The sequence below is a fragment of the Cetorhinus maximus genome, chromosome 22 (genome assembly GCF_964194155.1).
Source record: "Cetorhinus maximus chromosome 22, sCetMax3.hap1.1, whole genome shotgun sequence".
Taxonomy (NCBI): domain Eukaryota; kingdom Metazoa; phylum Chordata; class Chondrichthyes; order Lamniformes; family Cetorhinidae; genus Cetorhinus; species Cetorhinus maximus.
In genome coordinates this window covers 6705663-6717280 of record NC_135900.1, presented here as the reverse complement: position 1 = coordinate 6717280, position 11618 = coordinate 6705663, and the positions used below count along the sequence as shown (strand labels likewise).

Sequence of the window (11618 nt, the reverse complement as noted above, 5' to 3'; positions counted from 1 at the left end):
GTCTGTTTGCTCACCATAACAATAGCTTTGAAAGATGCTGTACCTTGACACCACCTCTCCCATGAGGATGAAGTAAAACTCCAGTGATCAGGGAGCATAGTTAGCAAACCAAAACCACCTACCAGTCGGCACCCGGACCACCAAACTCTCCATTATGAAGGTACAAGTCTTACAGGGAGAGTTCAGATGCAGTTTAATCATGGCTGTTTCAACAGGGAGGAAACTGGGCAGCATTTGAGCACAAATATAGCAAACTATATTTAAGAAACATCTGTCTCCTACAGCCCAGCCTGTTCAGAAAATACGATGTCTCACTCACCTGTGTAACCCTGGAATACATTTTTGGCACAAGCATTGAGACAACAGTCTTAATATTAAGTACAGCAAAGGCTGGATGTTTTTTTAAAAATGTATTTGTATTTTGAGAATGTATTGCCTTCATATATCTTGCACATCTGTACAAATAATACTATGTACTCCAGATTTATGCACAGCCATAGTTACCACACTCAGTGCTATCAGTGCTTTTATTTACAAAACAAAAAGCCTAGAGTTTCTTGTGTTATCCTTTCAATTATTCTCCTTACCCACAGGGTAATATGTCCATATAATCTGCTGAGTGCATTTTGTAATTGCAAAACCGTACAGGTAAAAATACTATGTTAATTAGCCATAATGGTAACAGTATAGACAGACACACTAGAGACAGGCTAGAGAGAAATTATTTCTACAGAATAGTCTGTCAAAAATACAATAGAAAATTAGATAAACATTTTTCACACATACACAACAGTTTCTAAGGCACAGCTTTAAGTATCTTAAAGGTTTCTGTGGCTATACAAAAAAAAACACTAATGAAGTTGCCCAGATGTCCACAGTACTGTACCTCTTCTTGCTGTGCAGTGCAGAGCAGGATCAAATCCAAGTATAAAATCTCACGGTAGAATGTTTCTGGTCTTCGCTGTAGAAAGGCAGGTGCATCAAAATGCAACGATCCTTGCATTCAACAAGGTCTGTAGGGGCATCAGGCAAAACTGAGGTCTCCCAAAAGTTGCCATCATCTGCTCAGCCCAGACGAAAGGCAGTACAGGGAGCGATAAGTCTATCTTGGTGATTGGAACCGAGAGGCAGCTAATGAAATGCACTCCCTGCCTGTGGTATCGCCCTCCTGTTATTCAGCCGAGAGTTGACGAGGTTATTCCACAGAACGTCCACGAAAGCTTTAACTTCAGACAAGTTTTGCAAGTGTTAAATCCCGAAGAGGAGTCAAAAAGAGCGTGACGCGTGTTAAAGGAACAGGCAAAAGGTTTACATGTGCAGATCTCCACATTGCAGGCAGTGCTACCGCAGCATTTACAAGAAGAAATAATTATAGTTTCTCCCCCCACCACACCTCCCCCCTCCCCCCCAACCCACCCCCTGCCTCCAGGTCATTGTTTCTGATCCAGCTGACCAGTGACTCCATTCTGAGCTTTACAGAGATGCTAGTGTCACCCAGTGGTTTCTTCAAATCCCTACCGACGGAAAATTAAAAGTCTTGTTTTCTTCGTTGCTTTCAGTAGTAATCCACGATCGATCGGCCGTTTTGTGGAATTGTATTCCCCACTGTCTGGGTACGGTCACAATATAGCGGTCAGGGATTATTTGGCCCACCCGGTGGTCGCTTCCCCGTTGATGTAGGCAAAGCCAGGAAAATGCTGCGCGTGTTCGTACTCAGCGCTTCTGCGGGGGACCAGGGGCGTGTACATCTCGCTCGAGTTCCCATACCGCGCCGAGTGCATGGCGGGGTTGCTGTAGCAGCTGTTGGCTGAAGGCACGTCGGGCCAGCGGGGTGTCACCGGTGTGGAGTGCAGCCGTGGGGTGCTGCTCATCAAGCAGGGCTCCATCCTCGGTGTCTGGCTGTTGAAAGGATACTGCGAAATACAAAAACAACGTGAGCTGTCAACCGGCAACCTCTTTGACAAAATACGTCCCTCTTCAAGAACTAAGTGACCTAGGCTGGAGCAAAATCAGCAATTATGGCAGATCTTTTACAGCACAGAAAGGGGGCCATTCGGCCCATCATGTCTGCGCCACCTCTCCGTAGCAATTTACCTAGCGCCACACAATGTTTTCCTTTTCAGATATCAATCCAATTCCCTCTCAAATGCATCAGTTGAGCCTCCCTCCATCACCCTCTCAGGCAGTGCATTCCCGATTCTAACCCTTCACTGCATGAGAAAGTGTTTGCTCATTGTCACCATTGCTTCTTTTGCCAATAGCCTGAAATCTGCGCCCTCTGGCTCTCGATCCTTCCACCAATGGGAACAGTCTCTCCCTGTCATGCTCTGTCCTGACTCCTCATAATTTTGAATACCTCTATCAAACCTCATCTCGAACTTCTCTCCGCCAATGAAAACTGTTCCAACTTTTCCAACCTATCTACATAACTGAAGTAAGGAAGTCAAATAAGGTTTGGGTGTATCCTCACATCCTTTAAAAAGTACCTGGATGAGCACTTGGCACGTCATAACATTCAAGGCTATGGGCTAAGTGCTGGTAAATGGGATTAGGTAGGTAGGTCAGGTGTTTCTCATGTGTCGGTGCAGACTCGATGGGCCGACGGGCCTCTTCTGCACTGTGTGATTCTGTGATATCTGTATAAGAACACCCAAGCAAGTCATGGTAGTATGGTGGTTTTGTTATCGTACTAGTAACCCAGAGGGCTGGACTAATGATCCATAAAACATGAGTTGAAGTCCCACCATGGTAGCTGGGAAACGTAAATTCAATTAATTAAATCTGGAATAAAAAACTACTATCAATTAATGGTCTGTGCGGGTGGGGGGCATTGAGGAGGGTGGGGGAAGGAAATCAGACACAGAAAATCCAGCCATAAATGAATCACCCTGACAAACATTTTACACCCAAATAATAGGTCCAACAGGATCAATTTTCCCCTCAAGATATTTGTCAAAAGCATTTCAAGCACCAGGGGCTGGATTTTGCCCTCCCCTCTCAGCAGCTTTGAAGGCAGGGGGGACATTAAGTCCAGTGAGCAGCTGGACCACCACCTACCCACCCGCCCCCTTCCCCTACCCCAGTTTTACCAATGGTGGGCAACAGCCAGCCAATTGAGGCCCTTAAATGGGCAATTAATACCCAATGGAGGGCCTCATCCAGTTGCTGCCAGGATTAAACTGGCAGTGAGGGTCGCCCACCCTAAGCACCAGGCCCGGCAGCTTTCCCTGTGCGGCCTGGGGGTTGACAGGGGGCTCCCTTGTTAATGGCACCCCCTAAGCCCATTGCAGGGCATCTGCACCCTCCAATCCCAGGTTCCCTCCCCATGACCTCTCAAACCCCAACCCATACCCTCCTCACTGGGGCCTGCCAACATGGCTCCAATGAGACCCTCAAACACTTCCCAAGTGCCAATCCAGTGCTGAATGCCTCCTCAAGCTCCAAGTGCATTACCGGCAGAGGCCAGCACTGCCATTGGCACTGCCGGCACCGGAGAGTGGCCAGCAGGTCTTTGAGGCGGGACTTCCAATTGGCCGTTAAATGGCTGCAGGACAGCCATTTTGCTGCTGGGCAGGGTTCCCCTTCTCCCCTGACCTTTAAGCTGGTGGGAGCGGGAGCCACGTTGCCTCATTAAATCCAGCCCCAGGCGTCCATAGAAATTCGGAAACTATGTGAAAAATGCACACGTGTAGTATATATAACCCTAGTAATATGATGCTTTCATTATTTTTAACCAATTTGACTTCTTCCAACTCAACCAGAAGAACAGGCAGAGCTTATGGGTAAGCAGTGGCACAGTGATATTCTTGCTGGATAAGTAATTCAGAGACCCAGGGTAATGCTCCATAGAACTTGGGTTCAAATCCCACTACAGCAGATGGTAAAATGTGAATTTAATAAAAATGTGGAATTAGAGTCTGATGATGTCTATAAAACGATTGCAGATTGTGGTAAAACCCACCTGGAAGGAAATCTGCTGTCCTTACCTGGTCTGGTCTATGTGCGACTCCAGGCCCACAGCAATGTGGTTGACTCTTAAATGCCCTTTGAGCAAGGGGCGGTTGGGGCAATATAAATGCTGGGGCAGGCCCCCAATGAGGGATAAATCCTCCCCTGTGACATTTCCCAGTTTCAATTCCAGTCTCCCAACAGCCTAAGAAACTGAGGCTGACCAACACAAGGAGTCCTGCTCAGTGAACAGGTTCACCACTTGAACAGGTATGTTCTGAGGCTCGATTTCATTCCCATCGCATCTATCATTGACCTGCTAGGCATCATGCCTGAAACTAGAGTCACCTTTTGAGCGTACACTGAAGCCACCTCATTCTCTGCTTAGAACAAAGTTATTAACGGCACAGGAGGAGGCTATTTGGCCCATCAAGTCTATGCTGGCTCTCCATGGAGCAATCCAATCAGTCCCATTCCCCCACCATATTCCCATAGCCCTGCAATTTTATGTCCTTCAAGTGCCCATCCAATTTCCTTTTGAAACCATTGATCGAAATTATGGCTTCTGCCAATGACTCCAAGGTAATTAAGGTAGTATCTTTCAGTCTCTCTTGGGTCAAGCCTAAGTAAATAAATCAAAATATTTTGTAGGTCAACGGTGGCAAAACAGAAGGCATTCTTCTCAATTCCGTCAAGAGCTGATGCCTCGTTCATCATGATCGCATAATGTTCAGTGCCGATCACAGCTACTCAGATACTGAAGCTGTCCATGTCACATGCAGCAAGACCAGGACCACATTCAGCTTGGGCTGATAAATGGCAAGTAACATTCACGCAGAGTTCAGTGAGACTGGTTGGCTCACACGATTACCATCGCTGAATCCCTTCTATCAACATCCTGGGAGTTACCATTGACCAGAAACTGAACTGGACAAGTCATTGTTAGGATCCCCCAGGATGACCAATAACTTCTTAAAAAGAGGGGAATTCCCATGAAACCAACAGTAAGAAAACTGCTGGACAAGGTTTCATGTTTAAAAAAACTTTTACTGTAACAATCCAACTAAAATCAATAAAATTCAAACATTAATTAACAGGTGGAGAATATTTCAAATAAAATGGCAAATTTCACTTTAGATAGTAGATACAACAAAGATACCCCTCACATAGTTACAAGCACTCAAATTACTTCCTCGCACAAATGTGAGACCACATGCAATCTCACACTCTTTCCAACTCAGCCTCCGCTATGTAGGATCCCTCACTTTCCCATTCAATCGTTTCGGCCCTTGAGTCACATTCACCAGCAGCTGTATTCCATCTGAAGTCTCCAGATACAGTTACCACTGACAAGAGGCACAACCATGAACCCTCTCTCACCCTGGTCATGGCAGTCCTGATGGCACAGAATCCTCGCACCCTGTTAATGGTCTGGGGGGCTCTGGCAACAATGAGACAACAGTAATGGGTCTTGTCCAAACCACAATCCCTTGGCCTTCCTGTATTCCAGTCTCTGCTCTTTCCAACTGTATAACACACACAGTAACGCAGTCTATGCTCTATTCTCAGAGATCTGCTTCAACACCAGGATCTGTTTGAAGACTGCCAAACAGGAAACTTCCATTCACAGAAAACCTTGCTTGTTTCTACTTTACATTAATTCTTAGTGTGTTCTGAATTGCCAACAGAAAACATAGGCTGACCCAACCCCAATGCAATTAGCTTTCTATTTACTCTTTGCTTCTTAACTGGTCATCGCCATGGCAACCCCAGGTCACATGGGCATTTCTTGGAACCTAATGACATAATAATCAAGAAACCAATTAACCCTCTTTCAGAATACACCCAACCCACTTTGGTCATAAAGAAACATTGCACAAAAAGGAAATACATGCTTTGCAAAGCACATGGGTCATCAAACCATATAAATATTGTGGCTACAAGAGCAGGTCAGAGGCTGATAATTCTGCAGCGAGTAACTCACCTCCTTTCTCCTCAAAACCAGCCCACCATCTAGAAGGCACAAGTCAGGAGTGTCATGAAATACTCCCCACTTGCTGGGATGAGTGCATTTCCAACACACTCAAGAGCTTGACACCATCCAGGACAAAACAACCTGCTTGATTGGCACCACATCTACCACTTTTAACATTCAGTCCCTCTAGCACTGATGCACAGTGGCAGCAGTATGTACTATCTACAAGATGCACTGCAGCACCTCACCAAGCCTCCTTCAACAGCACCTTACAAACCCGCAACCTATACGGCTTAGAAGGACAAGGGCAGCAGATGCATGGGAACACCACCACCAACAAGCTCCCCTCCAAGTCACTCACCATCCTGACTTGGAACGATATCACCGTTCTTTCGCTGTTGCTGGGTCAAAATCCTGAAACTCCCTCCCTAACAGCACTGTGGGTGTACCTATATCACATGGACTGCAGCGATTCAAGAAGGTGGCTCACCACCACCTTCTCAAGGACAATTAAGCATGGGCAATAAATGCTGGCACACCCAGAGAAATTTACATCCCAGGAATCAATTTTAAAAACCCCATCGCAGATCCCCAGATGGTTACAGATCTACAACCTCACGATTTGCTTCAACCCTCCACTGGCCTTAATCTCCCACATCACCAGATTGAATCGATTTCAGGGTCCTCATCTTTGTCTTCATTCCCTTCCAGGGCTTTGCCTGTCCATGTTTGAGCAGTCTCCTCCAGCTGTTTGCCGCAGTATCTAACATCTGACTCTTTAACTTATGGCTTACTGTGTGCTGTATGCATCTTCTGGAGGCTTTGTGGTGCAGTGGGTAGTGTCCCTGTCTCTGAGCCAGAAGTTCCAGGTTCAAGTCCCACTCCAGGACTTGATGGGCGAGGAAGATGCATTCAGAGCACAGCCAAACAGGTTGAGTATCAGCCTACAAATCCTTCCAATATGCTGATGGCAGGTGGTAAGAGCGGGAGAAATTCCTGGTCAGCCATTTGGTGGAAAGAAGTTTGGAGCCACTACCCATCACTATCCATAGCTCCAGACTACAACATGTGTGTAAAGGTGCCACAGCAACACAGATTCCCTGAGTGAACTGTAGCACAACATGACCACACTCCTTTGAGCTTATCACTGATAGCCTATCCTTCAGTAACTATACTGCTGCTCCACACAGCTCTCTTTGCAAACCATTTCCCATACTCTCCTTCATCTTCCCTTACAAAGCCACGTCTATCACTTTGTATTCATGTCCCTTTCTGTAATTCCTCTGGTGGGCAATATAACAAAGTGTTGCTGATTGAATATATTAAACCAGAGTTCTCAGTAATGAGAAGTGACCCATATCCTAAATCTCATGTTCTTTATCGTGATGGGCATGTGCTTTTTATAAGTTGCCAATTATGCAAATTTGATGAGTTGGATTGAGATTTGAGCCCAACATGGTAATTTTAATACAAATAATGAAACAATAAGCAAAACTTTATGATAATTAAATGTTATCCCCTCGGGTGGCTTCTGGAAGCTTATTTGAAAGTCATGGAACAGAAATTTTGTTCCAGGGTCAGGACTCTAACGTTGGGTTTATTTCTGGGAACCAACACCTTGGCACCCTGTCACCCGATGCCAATTAATAACCAACCAGAGAGCGCGCAGTCTAAGGGCATTGAGTGGGCTCCTGAGGCTGGGGAGCCTATAGGAGGCCCTTCAGCACTGAGAGATCAGCCGCCCCACCATCTGACATGGGATCTGCCAATGTAGGTAAGAGAGAGAGAGGGGCTGACCACAATACACGCCCCTGCCCCACCCCCAAACCCAGGCTTGCTGCCCAGCTGGAGGGCACCTCCATCTCCTGGCCATGTTTTGGCCTTCAGTTGGCTTCAGTGTCCTAATAAACTACTTGCGACCTGAGGTGGGGTCGGGGGGTAGCTGTCACCTCCCCTCCCCCAGTTCCCGCTTCCTCATCCCACATCACAAGAACAGGAGAGATAGGAGCAAGGGGGGTAGGCCATTCGGCCCCTTGAGCTGAACATAGGTGGCCCGGAGGTGAGAACATGCCGGCGATGTGTCAGGCCACTCTCTGATCCCAATTTTCACACTCTTCCCGTCCCTGTTTCCTCCCTCCAAGGGAAATGGAAAATCCTGCCCATGATGTTAGATATAGAAATTCAGAATAAAGGCAAACAGAGGCCATCAGCTCAGAGCTGAACTCCAGTCCTGCTAATTGCCTTTATGTTTAACTGTGCTGCCGCATCAGCGAGAAGGAAAAACTGCTCACATTTTTATTTTTAATCGTGAATGAAAGCAGGGCAGACAGCCGATCCAAAAATAAGATTCCTGTAATCTCAGCCTAACACTGGCAACTGTGTTGTCGAGTGACACTGACTGGATGGGGACCTTTACCATTCCTCACATCACTGAAAAACATTTCCAAAAACACTCCGCTCCCCTGCCCCGCCATCACATCAGCTGGTGAAGCAGCTATTGAACCCCACTGAAGTGCACCGAGTTTGGCCATCTGTGCGGATGTCTGCCTGGACTGTCACAATTGCCCTTCACACACTCTGCATCCGGTTTCATGAAGAGTTCTTGAACACATTGGGTGTAAAACACTGAGTCCCAGTGATCTCCAGCTAACACAAAGGCAATGGTTGTTGGAGGGCCCTTCACAGGAAGTTACCATTAGATGGGTCAACTCACGATGTGGGCACAAAGTTCGGACTCTCTGGCGATTCAGCTTTCACTTTGATTGTATCTGAAAACCCCATTGAGGAACGGGAATGATTTGAGGGATGTGTACGGACAAAGGGAGAGTGCCAAATGGAGATTATTACAGCTACAAGCAGTGTAATGTAAATCTGCGCTCTCTCTCCAGCAGCCGGCAATTCCCCAGAACTGAAGTTCATGAGAAAAGAATAAAGTCTCTTATTCAAATTTGCTAGGCCACTCATTATGCAAAGTGTGAATGAGGGCTCTGTTTAAGCAGCAAAACATTTGCCTTCAGAGTGCGTCGCTGGGTTCACAGACTCTGAGGCCGTCCTTTCAGAGAGAGAAAAAATTAACTCAGTTGGCTAAATCCCGATTTAACTATTTCCCATTTAATCCCATCCCCATCACACAGAACAATCCTCTGATAAGAACAGCAGTGTTTCTGCACCGACCCAGCACGTAAAGTAGGATTTATAGCCTGAACCTTTTCAGTTTGGGTGTTTTAACATAATGCCAATCTTCGAATGTACAGTGGTGAGAATTAAATTTAATAAAGACAAACAACTCTCGCTTTTATCTTGCACTGGCCTCATCAATCATTTTTGTTGTTATTTTTAGTCTGATTTCAGAGAGCACTGGTTTATTTGATGCACAGTTTGTCTTTGGTGGGCTTTGCACTCATTAGTATTTTATTCCTTAAACGTGCCTGTCGCAGGACAGTATCATCTTAAATACCGCCGAGATACTATGGGTTGCGAGAACACACGGTAACACAGATGTGAAATAAATAATCCCCAGCGCCTGATTGCGGCAGCTCCCACAGTCAAATTTCTGCTCACATTGATTACCCAGGCTCATAGATGAAGGATCGATATGGGGGGAGGAGCTAAGGGTCCAGTACAGAAGGATTAGGGTGAAGCTTTGAGCAGAAAATATGCACAATCACCAATTGTCTGTTCCCCCTTTAATGTTCAATTAGCGGTTCATTTACATCTCGTCTGAATACGAATATTAACAACTTATATTTAGATAGCACCTTTATTTAGATTAGACTTTAGATAAGCTGTTAGACTTATATTTAGATAGCACCTAAAACATCCCAAGGCGCTTCTCAAGAGCATTAGAAAACAAAATATGACACAAAGAGAGATATCGTGGCTATGAGAGCAGGTCAGAGGCTGGCAATCCTGCGGTGAGTAACTCACCTCCTGACTCCCCAAAGACTGTCCACCACTTACAAGCCAGGAGTGTGATGGAATACTCCCCTGGACTTGTCATACAAATACTTTGGCTACAAGAGCAGGTCAAAGGCTAGGAATCTTGTGCTGAGTAACTCACCTCCTGACTCCCCAAAGCCTGTCCACCATCTACAAGGCACAAGTCAGGAGTGTGATGGAATACTCTCCACTTGCCTGGATGAGTGCAGCTCCCACAACACTCAAGAAGCTCAACACCATCTAGGACAAAGCAGCCCGCTTGATTGGCACCACATCCACCACCGTCAACATCCACTCCCTCCACTACCGACACACAGTAGCAGCAGTGTGTACCATCTACAAGATGCACTACAGCAACTCACCAAGGCTCCTTTGACAGCACCTTCCAAACCCACGACCTCTACCATCTAGAAGGACAAGGGCAGAAGGCACATGGGAACACCACCACCTACAAGTTTCTCTCCAAGTCACTCACCATCCTGAGTTGGAAATATATCGCCATTCCTTCACTGTTGCTGGGTCAAATTCCTGAAACTCCCTTCCTAACAGCACTGTGGGTGTACCTACACCACAAGGACTGCCAGTGGTTCAAGAAGGCAGCTCACAACCACCTTCTCAAGGGTAATTAGGGAATGGGCAATAAATGCTGGCCTAGCCAGCGACGCCCACATCCCATGCAAGAATATAAAAAACTTAGGTCAGGTGACCAAAAGCTTGGTCAAAGAGGTAGGTTTTAAGGGGCGTCTTAAAGGAGAAAGAGAAGTAGAGAGGCGGAGAGGCTTAGGGGGGGGAATTCCAGTGGTTCGGGCCCAGGCAGCTAAAGGCATGATCATGAATGGTGGAGCAATCAAAATCAGGGATGCCCAGGAGGCCAGAATTAGAGGAGTGCAGAGATCTCGGAGGGTTTGCAGCTGGAGGAGGTTACAAAGATAGGGAGGGACTAGGCCATGGAGGGATTTGAAAATAAGGATGAGAATTTTAAAATCAAGCCTTGCTTGACTGGGAGCTAAGGTATGTCAGCGAGCACAGGGGTGATGGGGAAACAGGACTTGTGCACCTGACTTTATTTGATTGGGAGCTGCCTTTGACTGTTTAATGAGGAAACTGTCAAGGGGTCTTCAATGTGGTGACGGAGGGAGGAAGCACAGGATGATGGAAATGGAAGCAAAGCGACATTGAAAAGGTGGTGGATGATTTGATTGTCTTTGAAAGGTTTTCTGTCCACGATGAGAAAAAGTGAAGGGAAACATCCAATCCATCAAAATCAGAAAAGGCTTGAATAGAATAAATAAGGAGAGACTGGCTCCACTGGAAGGAGGGTCAGAAACCAGAGGACACAGATCTAAGGCGATTAGCAACAGAGAATTTTTTTTGTTTTAGCTCAGCGAGTTGTTGTGATCTGGTAAGCGCTGCCTGAAAGGGCAGTGGAAGCAGATTCAATAGTAACTTTCAAAAGGAAATTGGTAAGTGCTTGGAAAGAACTTTTTTTCAACCTTTTCATTCATGGGATGCAGAAGTCACTGGCTGGGCCAACGTTCATTGCCCATCCCTAATTGTCCTTGAGGAGGTGCTGGTGAGCTGCCACCTTGTTGTAGGAGCATTTGCACAGCTATGAGTAAAGTGAACGGGACTAATTGGATTGCTTTTTCAAAGAAGTGACACAGGTACGATGGGCTGAATGGCCTCTTTCTATGCTGTATCATTTTATGATTCAAATAACTATGCTAATCACTGGCGAGGTACACATGTGATGTCG

General features: G+C 46.2%; 1 protein-coding gene across 1 annotated transcript in view; it reads right to left on the bottom strand.

Annotated features, from left to right (window-relative positions):
* Positions 1–404: 404 nt before the first annotated feature.
* Positions 405–11618, bottom strand: part of rfx4 (regulatory factor X, 4) — a 125396-nt gene continuing 114182 nt past the window's right edge. Inside the window, exon 18 of the mRNA XM_078567701.1 lies at positions 405–1913. Coding sequence (XP_078423827.1) covers positions 1641–1913 — 273 coding nt within the window. The 3' untranslated portion in view covers positions 405–1640. The remainder of the gene's footprint in view (positions 1914–11618) is intronic.